The sequence below is a fragment of the Mus pahari genome, chromosome 7 (genome assembly GCF_900095145.1).
Source record: "Mus pahari chromosome 7, PAHARI_EIJ_v1.1, whole genome shotgun sequence".
Lineage (NCBI taxonomy): Eukaryota > Metazoa > Chordata > Mammalia > Rodentia > Muridae > Mus > Mus pahari.
In genome coordinates this window covers 68,759,308-68,785,831 of record NC_034596.1, presented here as the reverse complement: position 1 = coordinate 68,785,831, position 26,524 = coordinate 68,759,308, and the positions used below count along the sequence as shown (strand labels likewise).

The window sequence follows — 26,524 nt, the reverse complement described above, 5'->3', positions numbered from 1 at the left end:
TGAGGCACTACACTGCTTTCCCTTGCCACTAGGTTTTAGTAAAAGCATAATGGACAAATGAATGAATAGATTATAAATGGACAGGTACTATGGAACATTTTTTCTTACCCACTGTGGTCACTAGGCAAAAATTCCGAAATAGCAGCAGGAAGCTCTGTTTTAATAATTAAAAGATAAGATGACATAGCTGCAAAAAGAACAAAGAGAATTCCTATTACAATTAAGCCATTCAAATAGATTCAAAGAGTAATCTATTCAGGAACACATATGTCTGTTGGCTCTTGGGCAGCATTTAGAAGATAACTTACAATGAATTATCCCAAACACATAGACAACAGAAAGCAAGGTAAATGGCTCTGTAGAGAAGAATTGGCAAGTTTATCATATAACCTTTGTTAGAACCGGGCGCTTTGTAATAGGCCATTTATAAAGCTTTGCAAAAACTCCCTTTTGCATTGTCTACTCTGTCCAATGTACAAAAAGTTAATTTAATAACAAACACAAAACAAGTACAATTAGTAACTGATCACTTGCTTTTTAAAATTTTAACTAGGAAGGAAGGTCACGCTCAGAAGCCCAAGTCCCTCGTTCTCGTCTCTCTGCTACATATTATAAAAGATAAGCAGAATAAACAGGAACTTTATATAAGGCTGTCCTCTGAGTCACGGCCCATGCAGCCTGCCTAAGGATCCAGAGCTTCACATCCGTGCCCTGTGTGTGTTAGAAACCAAAGGAAGCACTGTATCTGGATTTTATCTGATAGCATATGAGAAATAACTGGCTTGTATATCATTTAATAATGCTACTATTCCTTATGTGGTTATTAAAACACAGTTTGGTGCTGGAGAGATGCTCAGTGGTTGGCTCCCAGAATTGCTGGGCAGCTTTTAACTAGCTGTAGCTCCAGCTCCAGGAATCTTATACCCTCTTACACTCTCTGTCCTACACACACACACACACACACACTCCTGCAAACCTTCCATCATGAATATGGCCATGGAATATAGAACTCATTTAGGCAAATACAGAAGGGGAAGCTTACTCAGCTCAGCTCTATGGAAATCCAGATGATCCGGAGTCATACCTTCAGTTTAACAATCTTTCCCCCAGAGATTGATCACACACACACACACACACACACACACACACACACACACACACTTTTTTTTTAAGAGCCAATGAAAAAAACCACCCTCGAAGAATGAAGAGTGTATTCTATGTGCACACTGCTTTTATTACTTATTTATATTTCAGGAAACATTCCACTTTCTCGTTGGACTTATAAAAACTAAGAACACCAATGAATGCCAAGTCTGAACAATGGAGGCCTGGAGGAAGTTGGATGAAAGGACGCACAGTTTAAGAACAGTGCATTTCTCAGGCAAGGTGTTGGAGAGAAGCTGAGCCCTGCAGTTATAATGCTGCCATAATTTAACTCTGAAGAATAATGACACATGTTAGCTTGCAGGAGAAGAAATAATTACATGACAACACAGTTTTTGTTTGTTTGTTTGTTTGTTTTGTAAAATAGCAGGTACTCATGGTAAAGTTAATTTTAGAACAGGTAAGTAAGGATCACTTGCAATGAAAACGTGCACTGGTATCTTGTAATTTATGACTGTTTCTTTTTCTCCAAGAGCCCCTGAGACATGCGTACCAGCCCTTGGCTGTGGCTGCTGTAAGCATCTGGATAGAGAACTGTCTTCTAGCTTGTTACACTTGCTCAGGAGAGATGCCATGAGCTGGGCACAGGACAGAGCAAGGCTGATGCCTACCTCCCCATTCAAGGGTTTGGAGTCATCCTGGTGGTGTGTTTTCCAGAGAACTAACTATATGTACATGGTGTGATGCAGAAAAACAGACATGAGGTTTCTGACACGGGCTTAGAAACTACTTAAATGTATCTTGAGAGGGGGGAGGGGTAAAGAGACAAAAGTGCATTCAGAAAAGGGATGCAACAGAAGAAGGCACGCAGAACGACTTCCGACCCAACACTTTTATCATCTGAGCATTGGGTCTTTTGCTGGGATTCATCCAGCACCATGTGCATCTCTAAAGTTTCAGACATCCATCGCTTCCAGTAATTTTCTATTTTTTTGATCTTTAATTGTAAAAAAGCTACAATGAGCGCGAGATTGTATTTCTTCCCGTATACAATCTGTCATTCTTCCCAGGATTCTATTAGCCTCTGGCTAATCACTCGATCACTTCTGCACTGAAGCCTTCACTCTGCTTTTCAAATGGGAGTCCTGTTTCAACAGATTCCAGTCTGAAGAGCCATGTGTATTTTAAGAAATACGAACTCACTAAACATATGTTTCTGTTTTTTAAAAAAGGCCTCTCAGTATACACGAGTATAATAAAAGACGTAAAACCCTGCTTCTTCCTTAGAGAAATGCTGGTGAGTTTTAAGAGCTACAAAACCACAGAGTCTACTGTGGGGAAAATCCCACTGGCTGAGCAAGTAAAACAAAGAAATCTCACCATTAAAGCTACTTTTTCTTAACCACAAATAAATTTTCATGTAAGTACTACCACCTTAACATATAATACACAATACTAAGAACAAAAGATGACTAGATACACTAGAAATACACCTTAATTACATACAGCCACATCAAAAGATCCAGTCAACAAAGCAAACTGAGAACGGTTTAGAAAAATATTATCAGCGGAAAAGCTCATATATCCACTGTTTTTAACCAGAAGGTCACTAGGTTGAAAAGCTGGTTGCCTTGTCTTTTATCCCATGTCTTCTATTAATGGCATAAGGAAATGCTTAAGACATCTTGGAGTGACAGGGCATAAGCAAAAATTTGTAAATGATTTTTGCTGGAATCTCTCTATGGTCTAGACTACTAATACAACATGCTTCCTCCAAATTAATGGCTGACAGCGTCACCCACAAGGACCACGGTTACAGGCAAACAGTTCTGGTCTCCTTAACACCAAACCAAGATCCGTGTATAAGATACACCTGGATGACAGTTCTCAGCCATTACAAATCAGTTAGTTTCACCACATTAGCCGAATAGGGATTCTCTCCTCTTTGTTTTGAATGAAACTACCTTGGAAAGAAAATGAAGAATGCTGTCAACCTACTCAAGACTCAGGAATTGAAAATCACATGGAAAAGTGATGGTTCCATCAGGAAAGCACTGAAACAGATGTCTGGTCAGGCAAGTAAAGTGTCACTACTGCCTGAGGTCATACTAACTACTGCCTGACCCCCATGGGAGACCTGAGGACTAACTAACTACTGCCTGAGGTCATGGGAGACCTGAGTACTAACTAACTAACTACTTACTGCCTGACCGTCATGGGAGTTGTGAGTTGGGACACAGAGGAGCAAGGCTAGAGAATGGGAACACTGCTCACACTGCACATGCACAGCAAGCCTCTTCCATGCTTGGCTACATTCTAAGTGATAGGAAGTTCTTTGCACACCTTTTCCACAGTGACCTGCCAGGAAGCCATGATTTCACCCACAGAGATGGGAGTCCCATGCCCACATTTGCTACGTGGGTGCTGGTGCTAACAGCCGGTCTGACTTGAGGGGCTCGCTCTATTACATGCTAGTTTGCCCTGGGCAGGTGGGGAAGCCATCAGCCAAAGCCAAGAAAAATAAGGAAACTCTGTCAAAGGGCCCCCTCTAGAATGAAGCCTTTATTTATTTTTATCAGCACTTAAGCAACAAACAGCTTTTGGCTGCTGAGTTCATCAGCTGGGCTCAAAGAAAATAACAGTCTCTCGAATGAAGATCAAAGCTTTGCACTGCATTGGAGACACCCTGCTTTGTTAACGGAGTCCATTTGGGGCTGTAGCCCGTTTGTTGGAGTAACTGGCTCAAAATTCATGAGCTTCGTGCCAGGATTTCATAGTATCTGTTGTCATTATTTATTTGCACACCAGTAGAGGCAGAGCTGCAAGGAGAAAGTCTCCTATTTGCTTGTATCAGAGATTTAACACATCACTGAAACCTGAAAGAAACCAAGCAAACCCCTTCCTCTGCATCTCTAAGCTTCAGGAACTAGTGCTCCCCAAGCAGCCTGAGATATTTCTCCGCTTGTCATTAGTTAAGCACAGAACTTTAAGAAAGAAAAGACTTGACCGAGTTTGGGCCTTGATCATTAGTCTAAAAGACAATTAGTCATGTTGTCAGACACTTAGGAGAACATGCATGAAGCTGGGATGACATTCAGCTATTTTAAAAATAGCACTGGGTTCTCAGCACTCTCGGGGAGGGGGTGGGGGTGGGGGGAGGAGGAGCCTGGCAACCTCTCAGAGGTTAGTCAGCGGCCTAAACAAACAGAGGCACTATGGTTTGCCTTTCCATGGGAGAGACTCAGTGTTATTGCAAACTTGTCTTTACTCATGGATAATAACTACTTTATTCAAGATGGCTCATTAACCTGCTATTTCCACTAGATTTCTAAATGCCATGGAAATTCTAGCCCCACTCAAACTGTATAAATCTCTTTTTTTAAAAAGAATCTTTTCCCCTCAAAATCTCTATAAAACAATGTAATTTCCCTAAGTTGTGCAAAACTGGAAAAACACTTCACATGGTGGAAAATGTTACTTCACTGTCCTAAAAGAGCCCATATTTTACAGTTTGTTAAGACCCTACACCTAAGCAGGAGCAGAGAAGCAGGCCTAGTGGCAGGCCTAGTGGCAGGCCTAGTGGCAGGCCTAGTGGCAGGCCTAGTGGCTAGGCCTAGTGGCAGGCCTAGTGGCAGGCCTAGTGGCAGGCCTAGTGGCAGGCCTAGTGGCAGGCCTAGTGGCTAGGCCCCAGAATTCCGGCGACTTGGGGCTGATATCAGAGGATCAGGAAGTTCAAGGCCTGCTTGTCTCCAACAGAGGGGAAAAGAGGGCTAGGGGAAAACACTGTGGTGCAGAGCCTGCTTAGCATGCATGCAGTCCTCAGGGACACACACACACACACACAAGCACACACGATCATCTATTTTTAAAATCTTGTTATCAAACTTCAACTGAAATAACTGCTAATGCACTGTTTTTGAAATGATATGTTACTACTAAATTTTGTCAAGGCAAATGCTTGTGAAAAAGGACTCCTCTCAAATTTCCTGTATTCTAGACTTGTGCAATATTTTCTAAAAATTGGAGATAATACTGTTCTGGCTTTAAAACAAAACAAAACAACCACAAAGCTGCAGTGTGCCTGACCAGCAGATGGTGGTGTAGCAGCACTTCCAAGCCCAGCTCCTGAGGGACAGGCCAGACTTGTCCCTCTGTCACTACCCTGGGCTCCTCCTTGACAATCATAAGAAGAGGAAGAACACAATGTAAGTTGTCTAACATTCCATCATGGATTGTGGTTGTTTGCTGAATCTTGTCTGTAAGATGCAGACTCTGAGCTATCTTAGTGCATAGGCAGCTGTGGTTCTCCCACACCTCTTAGCCCAAACTGAGGCATTAATCAAGACATTAATCAAGGCTGTTAATGTGGGTGCCAGACTGGAAAACTTGGGCCATCCTAGCCATTTCAGGAGGTTCCTGTGAAGCTAGGTTTCCCTGACAATGTACAGCGAGTCAATGGTTAATCTTCTGTGAGGACCTAGGAGCTAAGACATGAAGACTCACATATTATAGAAGTAGAGTAAGTTGGCCCGCTGCTCAGAGCCACTCATGGAAATGTTTTAAGTTGAGCAAGATGTGTGAATTAGGAACATTAACTGGCTCTGCTTTAACCGTGGACTTCCAAGAGTGAGTAGGACTTTCCTTGGCTTAACTAAGCTGAGGGAAGGTTTGCTGTTTGATTTCTAGTGACAGTGCCGCCTACGGGATGGTCTACCACAGAAGTTTAATTTCATGTGAAACTATTTTTCAGATTGTGGGAAGAGTGAGTAATGAAACAGCAGGAGCTGTGGGAACAGCTGGCCTTCCCACTACACTGTTGGTCCTCTTAGAAGGCACTTCAGTAAGTTCAAACCCAGCACTCTCATTCTCCTGCCAGCAACAACATTCAACATGAACGCTCTAGGCTGTCTCCTTTCTCCCTCTGGCCCAGCAGAAACTTGCTCACAGCAAACACTAGCTCTGCCGGAGGCAGGGGACATGGAGGGCTACAGCCTCATTCACGGGTTACTGGAAGGAAGCCCCACCACAGTCACGTTGGTAGGTCACACTGGTGCCTGTGGTCAGCATGAGCGCCTGTTTGTTTATGACTATGGTAAGGGAATAAACCAGGCCTTCACCAAAGACCCACAGAATAAGTAGTCAAATGTAATTTATGAATTTATGATCATTTTGCTCTTGTTTTTCCTTTTAGTATTAGGGATTAAAACAAGAAGGTGAAGATGTTTAAACATCACATAGCATAGAACAAAGCTGGGGCCACAAGAGATATGCATGATATATATTGTGTGAAAAGTCTTTAACTATTTTTTTTTTTAAAGAAAAAGAGAGAGAAGCCGGGTATAATGGCTAACAACATTTGTCAACTTGACAGGATCTAGAACTCCTGGGAGACAAGTTTAACTGTGGCTGAAAGAGCCACCCCGACTGTGGACAGTGTCACTCGGTGGGCGGGAGTCCTGGACTAAAGCAAATGGGAACAGGAGAGGGAGCACCACTGATCCCTGCTCTCCACTTCCTGACTGTGGGGCAATCTGTCAGCAGCCTTAGGGTACTGGAGCGACACCTTCCTCTCCATGATCTCGTCCCCTGGAGCTGTAAGCCGAGGTAAAGCCCCTGCTCAGGTACTTGGTTGCAGTGTTAGGTAAAGTAACTAATATATTAGGTGTGGTGCACACTTGCAATCCCAGTGGTGCACACTTGCAATCCCAGTGGTGCACACCTGCAATCTCAGTGCCCAGGCACCAAGGCAGAAAAGCCTAGGGCTCAGAGGCTAGCCTGGACCGCACAGTGACACCCTGCAACACACAAAGGGGAGGGGGAGAGACTGAAAGAGTTAAGAAGCTTTGAGGCACGACACCTCACGAAAAACACAGACTCTGCCCCATTAATGCCTGAAAGAATTGACACGCCATGGCACCTTCCCCAAGAACCACATCAGAATCTACACTTCTAGATGAGAGCAGAGTCCAGGCTCTGCAGTTCCCACCAAAAATTTTTAACAAAGGCAAAAACTAAAGCCAAGAGAGCGAGAGAGAGCGAGAGAGAGCGAGAGAGAGTGAGAGAGAGAGAGAGAGAGAGAGAGATCGATCCTTGGCCTACTTGACCAAAGGCTGGAGGTAACAGAACACAAGGCACCTGACATGTGACGCAGTGCACTACTGACAAGAGGAAGCGTCAAATTCTGTTGCAATGAAGGAATAATTTATGCACATTGGCTGAGGAAGGAACACCTCTGGAAATCTGCTGTCAGTTACCATCACAGGCTCTCAGTAAGTCAGCTTCCGAGTAATGTGACTACAACAATGCGTCCATCACTGTAAAATAAGCGCTCCTAGCTTTCCTGAGTCGCCCTTTTCCAGTTCTAAAACAAGCAAGCAAACACCAGCTCTAAGAATGAAGGGACCTGATGGTTCACACAGCCCCGAACCAAGAACCCCACCCCCACCCCACTCAAACGGCTGTCCACACAGCTTCATTGGATGTTTTCAGGGACAGAGAACACTTTTTAAAAGATGGTGGGTCATCTCCACTTCAATCACACAGCTTAATGACAGGGCTATGTGCTAAGTCTGGCAGTGTCCCCAGTAGGAAACAGTCCCAAAAGGTAGAAGTGTTTGAGGTGGCATGTGAGGATGGGAAAGGGAAGCCTCCACGTTCATACATGGATTTAGCCCCACTGTCACAAGGATAAAAGTCTGACACCAGTGCTCTAAAAAAGTGAGCACCTGAAGGCTCCGGCCACATTTGATCTGCTAAGAAAGCCCTCACTGAACTTGGTTTCCTTCATTTTGGACTTCGAGCCTCCAAGAGCTAATAACTGTTCATTACAAAAATTACCCAGTCAATGGTATTCTGTTACAGAACACAAAACGAGCAAGAGTACCCTAGACAAGGCGCTTAAATCAGCCTCTGTGGACTTGTTTGCATCAGAACCAATTTTGCTCTCAAGAAAATACTGGATTAGTCTAGTTTCTTTATCTTTTACTTTTAGCCTTGACACTAGCAAAGGACCTGGCATGCTGTGTGTGTGTGTGTGTGTGTGTGTGTGTATACGCGCGCGCTTGTGCACGTGTGTGCGTGCGTATGTACATGTTGGCATGGGCTCTCTAACTTACATATCTGAGACAGACTCCCCACTCAAAGTGCTGCCACTGACTCAGCTACGTTAGCTGGCCAGAGAGTCCCAAGAGCCTTGTCTCTGTTTCTCCTGCCCAGGGTATCCATCCTTACACTGGGCTGCCAGAGTGCTGGGAAGCTGCACTCAGATCCTTGCCTGCCCGGATCCTTGCTTGCCCGGCAAGCACCTCACCAACCGAGCTATCCTCCCTCCAGTCCCCTCTCATTTTCATTTTTTTTTTTTTTTGGTTTGGTGTTCTGCTGGTATGTATGTCCGTGTACCATGTGCATGTAGCATCTGTGGAGGCCAGAAGGGGGCATAAAATCCCTCGGGAACTTGAGTTGCAAACAGTTGTGAGTTGCCATGTGGGTGCTGGGAATTGAACCTGGGTTCTCTAAAAGAGCAGTCAGTGCTCTTAACCACTGAGCCATCTCTCTAACTCGAAATGCTTAGATCTAGAGGACTGGTCATCTAAGCACCTCTCATTCCAGCAAAGCTGCAGACACTGTTGGGTGCTGGAAGTATAAAGAGGAACGGGCCATAACCCCTGGAGAACTGACAGCACAGAAGACAAGTGCATGTGGAGATGATTTTTTTAAACCTTATTTCTAATGATGGCTTTTAAATGTTTTAACTTCCCTTGTAACCCACCAACCACCAGAGGTAGTAGAAAAGAAAGGATATTTATGGGAGAAGTGGAGCTATTTAGAAAGTTCTTTGGAGCAACTCTTGTCTGTGTTGTCTGGAAATTGGCAGTTCAATTCACAGGTTAGCAGCGGCAGCTCGATCCACTGGCAAACATCTCATGGATACACCAGCAGTCCAGTTCAGTAGACTCGGGCTAGCAACAGTGGTGACATGACCTAGCAGAGACAGCCAGGCCTTAGCCTTGGCTCCAGTCAGCAGGAGGGACCCAGAGGGACACCAAGAGAAGTTAAGCTCTGTCTCTGTCACTCTGTGGAGTCCGGTTTATACCCTTCAAACATCACGTGCCTTGCCTCAGCTCATGCTCCTGTCTCAGCTGACATCACTTTGCCAATCAGCTGGAGTCTGAAGAAGCAGAAGCGGAAGCTGAAATGGCAAGAAACTGCAGCATACTACCAGAAGCTTTTTGATGCATTTCTCTATGGTTTCCCAACAAATATAACTCAACTATACAATCTAAATGTGTCGTTAGTAAAGAATCCTTCATCATGTGTCCTTTCTTTAGCAGAACATCCTCTCTCCTGTGTCTGCTTCAGTTAAACGTTCCTTCACCAGTCTGCCTGAGCCTTTCACCTGTGTCCACTTCAGCTAAATGTTCCTTCATGTGTTTGCCCCAGCAAAACATCATCCAACTGACTTTCCAAAGAACCCTTAAGTTTCCACTTCAGACGACCTCAGAGTAAGAGCAGCTAAAGCAGCCATGTCTAAGTCAGGTCAGAGAAACAGCCATCACCGCAGTTAAAACTACAGGAACAGACAGTGGGCATCACGCGGAGATTAAAGCTTGGATTCAAATTCCCTAACTAAATCTTCAACATAAATTATTCAACAATAGCTCAATTCAATCTGCACAAAATCCTAATGAGGGTCTGCAGAAGAATTATAACTAAGCAGTTAAGCAATACATATTTGCTAACTAAAAATTATTTTACAAGAAATCTTGAAAGCAATTGTACTACAAAAATTCCCAAAGGATGAGGTTAGTTTTCCTGATTTCTGGAGTGAAGTATGAAGTCACTGTTTCATGAAAATTCAAAGCATTAAAATGTGGACATTCAGGATTCCATGACAATTTATTGATTGGAAGCCCCCTCCCCCACAGCTAAAACACTAAAGGTACAGTTTAGTTGAACAATACTTACAGTGAAATAGTTCAGATCTTTTTTTTTTCTTTTTCTTTTTTCTTTTCTTTTCTTTTCTTTTTTAAAGATTTTATTTATTATTATACATAAGTACACTGTTGCTATTTTCAGACGCACTAGAAGAGGGCTTCAGGTCTCATTATGGGTGGTTGTGAGCCACCATGTGGTTGCTGGGATTTAAACTCAGGACCTTCGGAAGAGCAGTCAGTGCTCTTACCCACTGAGACATCTCTCCAGCCCCAATAGCTCAGATCTTAAGTTATCATTGTTCAATTATATAAAACTACTTGTGAGCACACAATCTTGTGTAAGACCCAAAGTTCATATCACTTTCCCTGTGGATTTTCCACACACTGGCAGTATTTCTTTAGCATTCCACCAGTGGTAAAAGAAATGAAGACACTGGCTCAGCTCTATGCAATCTCTTTACAACATGTGTATGCAATTTCTGTACTTTGGAGTTAAATGTTTAATACATTTGGCCAACTGTCTATAATTAGGAGTAATTTTCATTTCTAATACAGTTTTCATAATTAGGATCATTTGTAGGATCAGTTTTTAGTACAGACCAGAGCAAAGATAAAATTGAGACTGTCTTTTGTCCTTAGATTTATTAGAAGCCACTTGGTCATTTCTAACATCTTAGCTTCAAGGGGACATTGTGTACACCTGACTGTTCATAAAACCTACAGGGCCCTAGTCCCTATAACAGGGCAACTGTGAGTGGGCTAACAGGGTGAATGCAGAAGAAAAATAGTCTATTCTCACTTTGGGAGCATTTCCAAACTGCACCGTCTCACCACCACAGTCACAAAAAGCTAATGAGTACACTGTAGATATAGGGCCACTATAATCAAGACCTGGCTAGAGTGGACGTTAGCATGTTTACCACCGATACTAAAAAGGATCCAAGAAAGAGTAGGAGGCAAATAAAGAGACTTCTGAAGATGGCTATGTCTACCGAGATTTAGCGTCCAAGCTGGACCTGCAGGAAGGCCAGAAACCAGGAAAACAATGATTTCCATTACCTGCATGTATACATGACAAGCTTCCAATGCTTACCTCCAATATTCTGAATTATTATGGTGCCTGCCACCACCACCTAGAAGAGAACAAATATATTCAGAAGATAAAGGGGAAAACAGTAGAAAAGGACAGATTTTTATTAAAGTCCAATATCAAATCCAACAAAGATATTTGCAGAACTCATGACCAAAGAGACAGATTGCAAGGAATCTTGTCAGCTGTTTATCCTACCTCAGTATTTCTCAGCCTTCCTAACGCTGTGACCCTTTAACATAGTTCCTCATGTTGTGGTGACCCCCAAACATGTTATTTCATACCATAATGTTGCTACTGTTATGAGTCGTAATGCACATACCTGTATTTTCCAATGGTCTTGGTGGCCCCTGTGAAAGGGTCGTTCAACTCCCAAAAAGGCTGTGATTCACAGATTGAGACCCACTGTACTACATGAAATTAATAAATATCCATAAAGTCTCCCTTTAATATCTCCATAAACAGATTGGAGTGGGTGGTGCCAACACTATAATATCTATGTACAGTCTTCTGACAACGGCTTGGCCTTTGGACATCCCAGTCTCAAGGATTAAACAAGTCACAGCAGAAAACTCTAGGATATAATGATTAGAGCAGGAAAACTGAAGCAAAATATTTCAAACTTAAAGACTGTGAAATAAAGTAAGTCTAAAGCAGCAGGCGTGGTGAGGTCAGTGACTGGAGGCTCCTCTCCTTCCTACTCAGGCTTCCTATTCAGTCAGGCATTTAAGAAAGTGGATCCAATGTGGCCAGATCATCTCTTATTTAGTAAGCCAGGAAGTGATTTTCACAATTTCAAGAGTATAAAAGTTGAGCCAGGCAGGGGTAGCTCGCCTTTAATCCCAATGCTTGGGAGGTAGAGCCAAGTGGATCTCTGTCTGGTCTACAGAGCTAATTCCAGGACAACTAGGGCTCTCTCTACACACACACACACACACACACACACACACACAAAACCTGTCTTGACAAACCAAACCAAACCAACCAAACAAAAAGAATACACAAGTCTGCAATGGGCTAAAAATAAAAAAATAAAAATAAAAAGATCTGAGTTAAAGTATGCCCATGACTAAGCTGCCTGTTGGCTCTTATTTCTGGTCTTGGATGAGCTCCCTGGAGAACCGAGAGGAAGTGTTTAAATATTAGACTTTCTTGGGCCTCCTGACCACTCAACACCTGGGCTGTGACCACCAGCAAACAGTTGGAGCTGACTAGCTACCTTGAATCATTCAGGCCTCCACAGACTGAGGACAGGTCACACTTCAGGTTCACCTCTACAGGGAATTCTTCCTGGGACAAGCTCTGCCTATCCTGGAAACTACTGGGAACTAGAGTTGCTGCGGTCTGCAGAAGAAGGCTAATGATCTAAAAATCTGGTAAGCTATCCAGAGGTGCTATTGTACTCGCTGGTTTTATGTCAACTTGATACAAGCCAGAGTCACTGGTGAAAAGAGAAAATGCCTCTGTGATATGGTGCTACAGCAGGCCTGCAGGGGATTTTCTTAATTAGTGATTGATGTGGGCGGGCCCAGCCCAACTACAGTGGTGCCATCCCTGGGCTGGTGGCTCTGGGTTCTATAAGAAAGCATTCTGAGCAAACCACGAGGAGCAAGCCAGTAAGTAACACCCTTCCATGGCCTCTGCATCAGCTCCTGTCTCCAGGTTCCTGTCCTGTTTGAGTTCCTGCCCTGACTTCCTTCAGTGATGGACTGTTTCCTAGAAGTATAAGCCAAATAAACCCTTTCCTCCCAGTTTGTTTGCTTCTGATGTTCTAACACAGTGACAGTAACTCTAAAAGAGTGGTCATAGCCACTCTGATTTTTCTACAAGGCAGCTGGCATCTCAGCTTAAATGAGTTCTTGGAAACCCAGTTGTTTGTGGGAAGAGCGTTCTGACATTGTGTGTATCACTTGCAGTGCAAATAAAACCCACTGGCCACACAGGAAACACCTCTATTTTCTATGAATATACTGCAAATACAGCATCTTAGTACTAACCCCTTCTCCATCCCTTGGCTATTATTAAGTATTTAATGTTTAGAAAGCTAGAATGAATGTCTGCCTATCTATATTTTTCTGTGCCTACTACAGTATATGGCATAGCACTACTCAATATAAACTCATCTGAAAAGCAAACACACAAATTTAAAGACAATTTAAAAAACATTCCTTAAATTTTTCAAAAGAGATTTCTTTGATTCTCAAAATATTATCCAACCACACCTTATAGCGAGAGGGAAGAAAATGGGAATTTTTAGATCAATAATATGAAGTATAAACAGAATCTAACAAGTCCTCACTCTGGATACACTCTGCCCAGTGCAGCTGCCTACTTGGGATGGACACCCACATAAACAGTAAGGTGAGGGCTCATGTTCAGGAGACAGACTCCATGGCCTACACTCTCTGGCTGCACTGATGATATGCAGGGATGAGGGGACTACTACTGAGAACTAGTGGCAGAGTGCCACCAAAGACACAAGGACACACACCTACAGGTCATATTAAATCAACCAGGGTGTTTCCCTTCTTGTCTTTGTTGTTGCTGTTATGGCTGAAGTTGTTGTGTGCCCTGTTGTACGCATACGCATGCACCCGGGTGCTTGGTTATGAAGTACATATGCTGTGCGGGTTATGCAGTACACTGCAGGTGATTACCTTGTTTTATGAGACATAGCCTCTGACTGGACTTAGAGCTGGCTGTTGGTGAGAACCTGGCATCCCTGTTTCTGCATTCTCCCTTAGCAGGGACATTCGGGTTACAGGAACATTCAGCCATGTCCAGGTTTTCCATGGGTGCAGGGGATCTGAACTCAGGTCCTGACCTGGGGCATTGTCTTATGCACAGTTTCTTCTTCGTTCTTTCCTACATGTAGCGTAGGAAGTGACCCAGAGATAGGTTAGGCATTCTACTCTCTAGGAAGAAAATGTTCCTGGGGACGACTGACTAAAGCCTTTCCCNCCCGTAACGCACTGTCTATTTAGATTATGAAGATGTAAGCCCTGGGGTTACCTAAGGCTCGTGTGCTCCCTCTATACCCCAGGAGTAAAGAGAACTGGAAACAAATGAGACTTCCTTCCCACTGCGAGAGCAGTTGACTCCCACTGAGACTTACTCCTTAGACATCAGTTTAGCCATTTACAAGATGGAATCCATTTAGATTACAAACAGAACAAGTGTGGGAGGCAACTCCCAAGTTAACTAGCTCCAATGTAGCCACTCTACAATGCATATGGGTTTCAGTGTATCAAGTACATGCCTATGTGACTGACTTGTTTGCTAACTTAAAAATCAATGAAAACAGAAAGCACTAAGAGATTTACAATCAGAAAAATTCTTGTTTAAAACTAGAATAACTAGGGGTTCAAAGTGGCTCTTGAGACAGGGAAAAAGAACACAAGCATAGTAATGCTACCAGCAATGCTTAGCTATGGTCCTCTCGAAGAACAGTGTTTCCCGACAACTTTAAAGTTAGAAAAGTTACTGGAAACCAGTGCCAAATACAGTTTTGCTTCTAGTTTTATTAGTCCAAGGAGAACCAGTATATGTAGCATCTATAGTCCTCAGATATAGAACCAGTATTGGGTAACAACTGATAACAGGTTTTAAAAGCCTTACTTTTCTCACATGTAAACAATGGGACAGATGTGGAATCTTTCAGCACTATTCAGCTCTTAAAAAATACTACCTATCTAATTACTGCTTTTGAAAATGGGCGTGCTATAATTTTAATTCTATATTGTTTCCTTCCCTTTTACAGATTTACTCAGAGGATATGACCAAAACAAGTAAGGAAAGTATACGGCCCCCATTACTACTCTGCAGTTCATCAGGATAGCAGCAAGATTTAGAACTGAACTGGTTTACAGACGGGCTTCAGAAGGTCTGCAGATGTCTCCGCATTTTCAGTTCCCACCATTTTGTCTCTTACTTTCGCTTCCTCTCAATCTCTTCCGGTCCTTCTCATATATGTATGTCTTTCTGAACTTGAAGCAGAAGAGAAATGCCACTCACGTTCTAGACACACTGAGGGGAGAGTGAAATTACCTTTCCAGGTAATCCAAAAGCGAAGAGTCCCAGATCTTCGTAAGAAGTCACGGCTGTCACGACAAAGTACAATTGTTACTTTACACAAACTATTTGGGAAGGTTACTTCTCTTAGGCTAGGCACAGTGCCACTCCTAGCTTCAGCGGGTGGGGGCTAGCAGTCGCTTGGAGCTCCTGGATGAAGGTAGAGGAAGGTGGAAGGCCTAGCTGCTTCCTAAAAGGCCTTTGAGTGTTTTCTGTTTGAAAAGTTAATTCCCACTCTAAATGCAACCCACGTGTCTAAGATTTAGGTGTTTTTGCAGAATGTGTCTCTTTGACAAATAGTGATGGGTCAGTAATTCAAAGTACCAACTTGGTTCCAAGCTCACAGGCTCTGTAACTCCAGGTTCAGGGGATCTGGTGACCTCTTCCAGCCTCTGAGGACACAGAGACACATGGCGCATAGAGAGACATGCAGGGGAAACACTCAGACACACACAGCTTGTTCTTTTGCTTTTGTTTTTTGTTTTTTAATTCCCTAAGGATTCATTTTATTATAGTTCTCTAGTGTATCTCACATCTCACATTCTGACTCTGTTTCTTTAATGTCCATATTAATGGTAATTTTATATTATTACTAAGTTTCTAACTATGGTTAGAAAAGCAATGTCAGCACACTAATACTGTAACCAACTAAGAGGCATCTGGTAGCTCTCATCTTGTAGGCCATCTAAGGGGAGATCTGTGATTCTCTTAAATGTTCTGAAATACCAAAAGCAGGAAAAACGGTTCAGTGTTAACTCTGAGATCTAGCGGCTGGGGTCTATACACCTTACAATCATGGATAGAGCAGAAGTACTAACTTTGGGAAAACCTTTAAAGATGCATGTTCTGTAAAGCCAGAGCCTACTACAATAGGCAAATGTTAGCAAGTCCAGACTTCTCAGCCTACATGAATTCAGTGGCCTGATTTCTTGAGAACACCCTTGTTTGCATATACAGGACTCAAGTACTTGGATACACACTATCCAAACAGAAATTGTCACCAGCAAGAATTTCTAGATATCAGACATATAGTTAGATGAGGTATGACAGGTGTGCAACACTTTCAGGGACATCTGCCTTTCCAAGAGCTTAGATTGATGGGGAGTGGGGCACATATTTTTCTTTTCTCATCATAGGAGTGTTAAATTACATTCTCATTTCATTGTGTTCAAGAAGTGTGGTTATTAAATACAGAGGAAAATGAAAAGGCTTCTAAGAGAGTTAAGTTACACCCTGCCCAGACAGCCTTGTGTTCTACCCAGTTCATGAGGCTCTCTAGTCCAGGAAGTGCATAAGCCCATAGCACTTACAGTGAGGAGAAGCAGGCTGGGAGACACTAGACTTGGGAGAGCCATATAACTTTGTTAGTCACAGACTAGTTAAAGGCAGTTTTAGTGCATCTCTTAGGACATATGTGGGCTTTTTCCAACTGCCACTTGGGAACAACAACAAAAAATCCTTTTGTATGTTTAGAATGAAAATATTCACGTACATAAAAACAAATATTTTAAAAATCATAGGTGGATTCCATATAGTAACCCTGAATCAGGAAGAAAACAGTGGGATACTGAATAATAAAAGGGTATTAACAATCTATTATCAAGGTTTATGGGACTTGGAAACTTTTTTGAGTGATGTATCTAGTTATTAAAATGCATTTACGTTTGAATTGTTAAACATGGCACACATATACAGTTTAGTAACGAAGACATACTTTATCTGAGTAGGCCAGTTATGAAGGTCACACAGTTATGAAGGTCACACAGGCCTAGGGAAGCCCACACTCACGCTCAGGTGTGTCTTGTTTCATAGCAGCCTCTTTCTCTCAACCTTGTGCTCAAAGTCTATATTAAAAATGTCATTTAATAAACTCGAGCTCTAGTTCATACTGATTTGAACAGAAATTCTTTTCTGCAGAGAGGCCAAAGACCAAACCTGAGGTGTGGTCCCTTAAACGTTAAGAAAACTCGGCTGACAGCCCCTGCCTCTGGCAGGTTGACAAGAACCCACCCACCATGGCTCCAGATTTCCATTACTGCTTAAGAAAAACATTTCTACGTTGTCCATTTTTAAAAATCACTTTATAAAAATTACCTGATGTAAATGCCTTACTACTTGAAAAACAAATTCCTGGTTTTCCAATGATAAACATCCCCATTCTCTGAGGCTTTCCCCCTTTAGTCACTGTCTAGTCAGAGGTAATGGTGACTCATCAGCAATGCTGGTCACGGTTACTGTCTTTCTCAGTGATGGCCACACTTACATCTTATTAAAATACAGCTGTGAGCTTAAACTGCATATTCAATGAATTCATCAACATTCCACAAATACGCAATACTATCATCTATGCAAACTTCAGCTGAATTAAAAAGAATTAAACAGGATAATTGTAGTGATGCATATACTGAGACAAACTTATAAAGACAAAATGAGAGTACAGTGGAGGACTGAGGAGATACAGGCAGTAAAGATCCAGTTTTTATGACTGGAGCATTCTTGTGATGATCCGAGCATTTTTTTCCTTTTTTTTTTTTAATTAGATATTTTCTTTATTTACATTTCAAATGTTATCTCCTTTCCTGGTTTCCCCTCTGAAAACCCCTATCCCTTCCCCCTCCCCCTGCTCACCAACCCATCGGCTCCTGTTTCCTGGCATTCCTCTATACTGGGGCATAGAACACAGGATCAAGGGCCTCTCCTCCCATTGATGACCAACTAGGCCATCCTCTGCTACATATGCAGCTGGAGCCATGAGTCCCACCACGCGTTTTCTTTGGTTGGTGGTTTACTCCCAGAAAGCTCTGGGGTTACTGGTTAGTTCATATTGTTGTTCCTCCTATGGGGCTGCAAACCCCTTCAGATCCTTGGGTACTTTCTCTAGTTCCTTCATTGGGGACCCTGTGCTCAGTCCAATGGATGACTGTGAGCATCCACTTCTGTATTTGTCAGACATTGGCAGAGCCTCTCAAGAGACAGCTATATCAGGCTCCTGTCAGCAAAATCTTGTTGGCATCCACAGTAGTGTCTGGGTTTGGTAACTGTATATGGGATGGATCCCCAGGTGGGGCAGTCTCTGGATGGTCATTCCTTCAGTCTNTGCTCTACACTTTGTCTCTGTAACTCCTTCCATGGGTATTTTGTTCCCCCTTTTAAGAGGAATTGAAGTATCCACACTTTGGTCTTCCTTCTTGAGTTTCATGTGTTTTGTGAGTTGTATCTAGGGTATTCCGAGCTTCTGGACTAATATAGACTTATCAGTGAGTGCATATCATGTGCAGTTTTTTTTTTTTAAAAAGATTTATTTATTTATTATATGTAAATACATTGTAGCTGTCTTCAGACACCCCAGAAGAGGGTATCAGATCTTTTTTTTTTTTCAAGACAGGGTTTCTCTGTGTAGCTCTGGCTGTCCTGGAACTCACTTTGTAGACCAGGATGGCCTCGAACACAGAAATCCACCTGCCTCTGCCTCCCAAGGTGTGAGCCACCACGCCCAGCATGGGCATCAGATCTTATTATGGATGGTTGTAAGCCACCATGTGGTTGCTGGGATTTGAACTCAGGACCTTCGGAAGAACAGTAAGTGCTCTTAACCGCTGAGCCATCTCTCCAGCCCCCATCATGTAAGTTCTTTTGTGATTGGGTTACCTCACTCAGGATGATATCCTCTAGATCCATCCATTTGCCCAAGAATTTCATAAATTCATTGTTTTTAATAGTTGCATAGTACTCCACTGTGTAAATGTACCACATTTTCTGTATTCATTCCTCTGTTGAGGGATGTCTGGGTTCTTTCCAGCTTCTGGCTATTGTATATAAGGTTGCTATGAACATAGTGCATGTGTCCTTATTACATGTTGGAGCACCTTCTGGGTATATGTCCAGGAGTGGTATTGCTGGATTCTCAGGTAGTACTATATCTGATTTTCTGAGGAACTGTCAAACTGATTTCCAGAGTGGCTGTACCAGCTTGCAATCCCACCAGCATTGGAAGAGTGTTCCTCTTTCTCTACATCCTCGCCAGCATCTGCTGTCACCTGAGTTTTTGATCTTAACCATTCTGACTGGTGTGAGGTAGAATCTCAGGGTTGTTTTGATTTGCATTTCCCTGATGGCTAAGGATGTTGAACATTTTTTTAGGNGCTTCTCAGCCATTTGATATTCCTCAGTTGAGAACTCTTTGTTTAGCTCTGCACCCCATTTTTTAATAGGGTTATTTGGTTCTTTGGAATCTAACGTCTTAAGTTCTTTGTATATATTGGATATTAGCCCTCTATCGTGATCCAAGCATCTGAAGTACATTGTTTCAAATGCTCTACCTCAATATGACTTCTACTAAAATTCACTTTCATATTCCCTAGGATATAATCAATCTTTCCCCTTGGGTCAAGCTCTTTTGAAACCAAAATTGTTCTCTTCTCATAAATAAGATAGTTAAACATCTCATTAATTCCCTTATAATATCATATCAAGGAGCATATATGCTTGTTAATCTGAACATATGTAACATGGCAACTGAAAAATCACACCAAACCATGTTTTAAAATGAAAATAAATAAGAAAAACATTTAAGGACTTAAAGCAATGCATTGCTTTTCAAATTACCTCTTCTGTATCTGTTTGTCAGTATGCAAACAAATGTCTGTTTGCTTCATTTTTGTGTAGGGTACTGGATTCAAGCCTTTTACATGCTACACAGATGTTCTACATTCCAGTCTTGTTTTATATTTAAGCACTGGAAAGTATCAATTAATTGTTTGTGTATCTGGGAAACAGGAAAAACAAATACCAATTAGCAAAAACAAACAAACAAACAAAACAAAAAACAAAAAAACACACTGAAAAATTCTTAAGGGAACAGGTATTTCAATATCAAATTTAAACACTAAACATTTATTCTAAATTTTAAAAGTTAAAATCCAACCAGATTGCTTATGCCAGAAAACACAGCGAATATAACCTCTTAATGAAGACAGTTTTAGCTGCAGCTTGTGAAGTTATGCAATCTCAAACTTGCCCTCTGGTTCTACTATTTCTTCAGCCTCATAAAATATCTCTGAGCATCGCAAAGTCCCAAACCGAAAGAGGAAAGGCACAGGGCTTTTAGCTGGGGGCGGGCGGGTCCAGTGTTCCAGCCCTAAATCTAGCTTTCCTGTCAGCAGGTCTGGGTCCTGCTCAGCTCTGTCACTGTCATCAGGGCCTCTTTTATGTTGCAAAAATTAGAAGCACTTTCCTCTGCCTGAGACATCAGGAATATGAATAATGGCTTCTGGCTTTGCTTTGAGGCTTTGTGAAAATGAAATTCGGACACAGCCAGCCAAGTGCTTTCTCCACATCTTAGCCAGTGAACCAAAGAGCACTGGGAAGGAATTTCCAACCTCTCTTCTGTGGCTTGGGCTGTTTCTACATGCTGGTGAGTCACAGACTGGACTGATGGTGGGGATGCAGTCTGAATGACGAGCACCCTTTAAATTTGACCCTGGGAGATTTGGTCCTAGGAGATAAGAATAAAACCAGGACCTCACTAGATATTTAATCATGCCGTGATTTACACTGGAAAGACGGGGCTAAATGAAATGTGCAACAAGGTGCTTAAGTAAATCATGGTACTGATAATTAATAGAAGAATGCAACCATGAAATCCCATTTATAATAACAAGAAAATGCCCATATTATTTTAAGTAGGAAAAAGAAAACCAGGATTCAAATACAATCCGTGAAGTAGACACATGAACGGTAAGTCACTTTTCTTTGGCTTTCCATTTTTGAGGAAAGGAGCTCAAATATGTTATAATGACTTGAACAGCAAAGGTGGAACTTTGTTTTTAAGAACTGCAATGTCAAATGTATCGGCACAGGCCTGGAATGCCAGTTACTTGTGAAGCTGAGGCAGGAGGATCCCTTGAGAATAAGAATTTGAAAGCAGATGAGCAACACAGCAAGACCCCCTAAGATGCTTCAGAACAAAAACCCCACACTGAGATAGTTCCACTTCCTCTAGAAACCTGAGAGTTGGCAGTTAAACTGAACTTCTATTTATTTTTCTAGTGCCAAGTAATTTGTTACTTGATTTACAAGCAAAGGAATTTTTTTGTTTATTTGTTCACTTGTTTGTTTTTGGTTCCTTCATACATTTTACAGCATTACAAACATTAAGAAGATGTTTCAGAGAGACAAAACTAAGTGTTGATAACCAATGAGAGAGTGGCATAGTCCTACAGAATAGGAATGGCATCATAACTATGTAACTAATGCAGGCCTCTACAATTAGCACTTGGAGCAAACCTTCCTATGAGCTGAAGCAATCACTAGCAATGTGTTTTTAGAAATCATTTTTTTAAATATTAAAAGCAATCAGTGTTGTATTTTGGAGGAATGGAGAGGCTCTATGTCTTCACCAGTACACGGGGACTTTTTCCTTCATGCCCATCAGGCCCACGGCTCCCAGACTCCACAGTCATCCCTGGAAAGCTGCTTCCCACGAGGCAGTGGAGCATTTCCAGCTAGTTACTCCACAGCCTGTCTGCTTTGCATTTTTTCCTCAATGAAATAGGACAATTAATAAATTCTGGTTACGGTATGAGCCCAAGTTTCAGCAGAAGCAATATTATCTTTGGATCTGGATTGAGGGACACAAGTTATCCAAACACAGTTCAACACTCAGAAAGTTGGCCATTTGGAAAGTACTCTTATTATTCTGAAATTCTTTTCTTTCTTCTGTTTTCCATCATTTTCTTCTTGCTATTTTTTCCCCTAACAGTGTATGGAGGGCAATAAAGTTCCTGAATATTCACTAGTTTTAAGACTACTTCTGATCTTTCTTAATATACAGTTCAGTGTCACTGTGCCAACTGGTTATGATGGACTAACAATCTTTCCATGCATTAGAAAAAAACAGAATGACAGGATACTAAGGCATTCTTTCAGTTGCCAACAGAGGCTATAATACTGCATGCATAGGAAGGTTCTGGATTCCCAATTTACTGTTAAATGAGTTGTTTACTGTTTAGCTGTTAAATGAGTAATATTTATAGTCACAGCCTATTAACAGATGCACTGGGTTTCACCCATTAAACTCAATCTACAGATAATATGAATAGTTTAGGAATCATTACAAAATACAAAACAAATGCTATCTTTGACAGTGTAAGGCAGCAGTTTACAATCTGTGGATTGTGGCCCCTTTGACAAACTTTTATCTCCAAAAATATTTACATCACAGTTCATAATAATATCAAAATTAGAGTCATGAAGTAGCAATGAATATAATTTTATGGTTGGAGTCACCAGGACATGAGGAACTGTATGTACTGGCTGGTTTTTGTGTGTCAACTTGACCCAGGCTGGAGTTATCACAGAGAAAGGCGCTTCAGTTGAGGAAATGCCTCTATGAGATCCAGCTGTAAGGCAGTTTCTCAATTAGTAATCAAGGGGGTAGGGCCCATTGTGGGTGGTGCCATCCCTGGGCTGGTAGTCCTGGTTCTATAAGAAAGCAAGCTGAGCCAGGCAGAGAAAGCAAGTCAGTAAGTGACATCCCTCCATGGCCTCTGCATCAGCTCCCACTTCCTGACCTGCTTGAGTTCCAGTCCTGACTTTTTTTTAGTGATGGACAGCTATGTGAAAATGTAAGCTGAATAAACCCTTACCTCTGCAACTTGCTTCTTGGTCATGGTTTGTGCAGGAATAGAAACCCTGACTAAGACACTATATTTATTAAAGGGTCTCAGCATTAGGAAGGTTGAGGACCACTGATGTAAGAGAATACACCCTATGGGAAGGAGAGACAGGAGCTGAAAAGAGCTTCCCAAAGTCGATGGAAACAAAACCAAGGTTCTATATATTCTGTAGTTACACATGAAATGATCAGTGATGACCTACTGAGTAGAAATGGAAATCAAGAGAGGGAAGGGGAAATCTGGCACATCTGAGCTAAGTCCTTACTGTTTACAATGAAGAGTGGGGGAAAAAAGGCCCTCAATAAATAGGAGATTATAATTTAAACATGGAAAGGCAACTGCCAACAGAATAATCTCATAAGACTGCATAGCCTCACACTTATAAGTATATACTGGGGCCAGGCATGGGGGTGCACATCTTTAATTGCAGCACTTGAAAGGAAGAGACAGATGGATTTCTGTGAATTAAGAGTCTATACAGTGAGTTCCAGGGCAGCCAGGGCTACATAAAGAGCTCCTGTCTCAAAACAACAACAAAAGCTTTATTTTACGTGCATGAATGTTTTTCCTGCATGTCTGTCAGTGCACTGTAATCATGCCTGGTGCCCGCAGAGACCAGAATAGGGCATCAGATTCCCTTGAACTAGATTCCCACCCTGTGTTGTGCTGGGAATTGAACCCAGATCCTCTAGAAGAGCTGCCAGTGGTCTTAACTCCTGAGCCCTTCCTCCAGACCCAAGCATGTAAGCTTCTGATTAAGACAACAATGAGGAACAGTGAGAAGGTTCAGAGGGTATTCCCTCCCTGGCACCCATGTAAAGCTGAGAGGAGAAAACCATAAAGTTGTTCTCAGACCTCTATGCATGTACCATGCTACTCACCATCAATAAAAATGAATGCTTCAGGAGCTCACAGCCATTCTTCCCTACCCAACAGCAGAAAGCTTAGCTTCTGGAAAGAAAGTTCTTACCCTAACATTAGGTAAAATGATGACCAGATCATACACATACATCGTACACACAATCTAGCCCAGGGCTGCTCATGATCATGTAGCTCGCTGTCTGTGTACCGTGGGATGTTCAACAGGATCCCTGGCCTTAACACACTGGAGGCCAATAGCACCATGTCCATCCATCCCAACCCTGGGCATGAGAACCAGAAATGTCTATAGCTACTGCCAGATGCTCTGGGGGAGAAATCACACCCAGTCAAGAATCAGTAATATAAAGCAAGACACAAAAACACTAATCTACTGAAGCTGCCTCAATTAACCGATTCACTCAGTTAATTCTGATTGCATTAAATTATGCTCACAATTCCAAAAAGAAATAGAGGATATTACAGCATGGTGCCTACCTTTATTAATAGGCAAGTGTTTGCAGGGAGTTATGTTTGCATGAAACACACTCTGGTGTCATCTCTTTCAGTTTTAGTTCTGAGTCTCTCACATCCCAAGTGGAATTTGTTATGACCTAAAAGTGATTCAACACTCTCCCAGGACACCCAGGCCAATGCTGGGCAGAAGGAAATCCAAGAAGCCCCAGGTGCCAGTTTTCTTGGAAATGCTATGTTGATGTTAATCATATAGAAATGCATCTTCTACATCAGAAAAATTTAAAGGTTATTTTGACTACTTGTCATTTAGTTATTTTGATTCAGGATCTCAGTCTGTAGGATGACTTTGAACTCTTGATCCTCCTGATTCAGCCTTCTGAGTGTGGGATTACAGGCACATGCCTCTGTGGCGGGACTTTTGCCATGCATGTTAAATTTTAACAGGGAAATGTGATCTCTCCACAGTTCTAATGCTTCCACTCAATTCTTGCCTATCACCAGCTTTCATTGGATGTCCTCTTGGGGCAAGGACATGGTGGATGCTATGAAAACAATGGCTAGTAGTTTGGATATAAACATAGTTCCCAGGAAGTCAATTACCATACAAATGCTCTTAACACTACATTTGGAACTTCACCAAAAACTTGTTTCTAAAGGGAAATCACACTGGTGCATGTTCTTTGTTATCCCAATGTTGTGGCATTTTCTTACTGTAGGCAAGGTTTAGTTCACTAAGGCTGATGCAACCAATTATCACAAACTTGATGGCTTCAAAACACAGAAAATTTTTGCTTCACAGTTTAGGACAGAGAAGTTCAAAATTAGATTCGCTGGATCATAATCAGGGTGCCAACTTGAGTCCCTCCTTCTGGAGAGAACCCATTACTAGCCTCTTTCAGCTTCTGGTGGCTCCAGGATTTGTGGTCAAGTGCCTGTGATCTATGTGTGGCCACTCTGTACTTCTCTCTTGTCTGTGTTCTTCTTTCATGACACATGTAACCAAATTTAGAGCCTGCCAAGACAATTCTGCATTTCAACATCCTTAGTCCCTTCTGTAAAGCCTCTTCTTTTGACATGACACTCACAGGTTCCAGAGCTGTGGCTGTCTTTGGAAGGGCAATATGCAGCATGTCAGGGAGGGAAATTCATAGCCGACAGGAAGCAGCAGCTGGGAAATACCTGGTTAAGAAGATGTTATTTGGGAGTGGTAGTACACTCTTAAACCTCAGCAAGCAGGAGGCAGAGGCAGGAGGGTCACTGAAAGCAGCAAGGTAGCCCAGCCTATACAGTAAGCTCCAGGTCAGGACTCCATGGGAGGGCTGCCCACCATTGATTAAATGTCTTCTGCTTTAAAACAAACAAAAGGGGCTGGGAAGATGGCTCAGCAGCTAAAAGCACTGGCTGCTCTTCAAAAAGGACCTGGGTTCAATTCCCAGCATCGACACGGCAGTTTACAACTTTCTGTAATTCCAGTTCCAGGAGATCTGACATCCTCACATAGACATACAAGGAGTCAGAACACCAATGTACAGTAAGTAAGTAAGTAAGTAAGTAAATAAGTAAATAAATAAAAAAAAACTTTTTAAAGAAGAAGAAGAAGAAGAAGAAGAAGAAGAAGAAGAAGAAGAAGAAGAAGAAGAAGAAGAAGAAGAAGAAGAAGAAGAAACCAGAGCTTATAGAAACATCTTTTTTTCATCATGACTAGAGTTTCAAGTCATCATGGAGAATGATAGCCTTGGGGCTAGGGAGATGGTTCAGCTAAAGTGCCTGCCCCTCAAGCAGGGAGACCTGAGTTTGGATTCCCATCACCCACAAAAGCTTGCTATAGAGTCTAGTGCCTGCAATTCCAGAGTTCGTTTACTGGGCTTAGCCGCCAGCTGTGAAGCTGGTGAGCTCCAGGTTCCATGAGACCCCTACTTAAAAACTAGAGGGAGAGTGCAGAACACACACACTGTTGACCTCTGGCCTCTGCACATATATGTGCACATGCACCTCCAGTAACCTTCTTTAGGAAGAGGAAGAGAAATGGACTCAAAACTCTTTATTGGAGTTACAGGCTATATCATGCACTCTAGAAGAGTCAACATTCTCTTTGGACAGAACAAGTAGTAGATTCTGTTCTCTACCTGGACTTTTCAACCATCCCAGCGGGTTCTCATTCCCTGGGCAAATTCTTTTATATTCTTCAGGATCTGAGCCTAGTCCTCCCTCCAGTTTTCTCCTTTCTACCTTACTCAACAGCAGTGGTAAGTTACTTTGGGTACATTGTGTACAGAGCACAGGATATGCTTTTGTTTGCTAGCTTTTTCACCCAG

At 42.2% G+C, this 26,524-nt stretch overlaps 1 protein-coding gene across 4 annotated transcripts in view; it reads right to left on the bottom strand.

Moving 5' to 3' along the window:
• The window catches only part of Slc38a6 (solute carrier family 38 member 6), a 64,988-nt gene that overhangs the window by 26,420 nt on the left and 12,044 nt on the right, over nt 1-26,524 (bottom strand). For all 4 annotated transcript variants that reach the window (XM_029540926.1, XM_029540927.1, XM_021202386.2 and 1 more), the window contains 3 exons: nt 15,175-15,227; nt 11,131-11,170; nt 109-187 (listed from right to left, as the gene is read on the bottom strand). In XM_029540926.1, the coding sequence (XP_029396786.1) occupies nt 109-187; nt 11,131-11,170; nt 15,175-15,227 (172 nt within the window). The remainder of the gene's footprint in view (nt 1-108; nt 188-11,130; nt 11,171-15,174; nt 15,228-26,524) is intronic.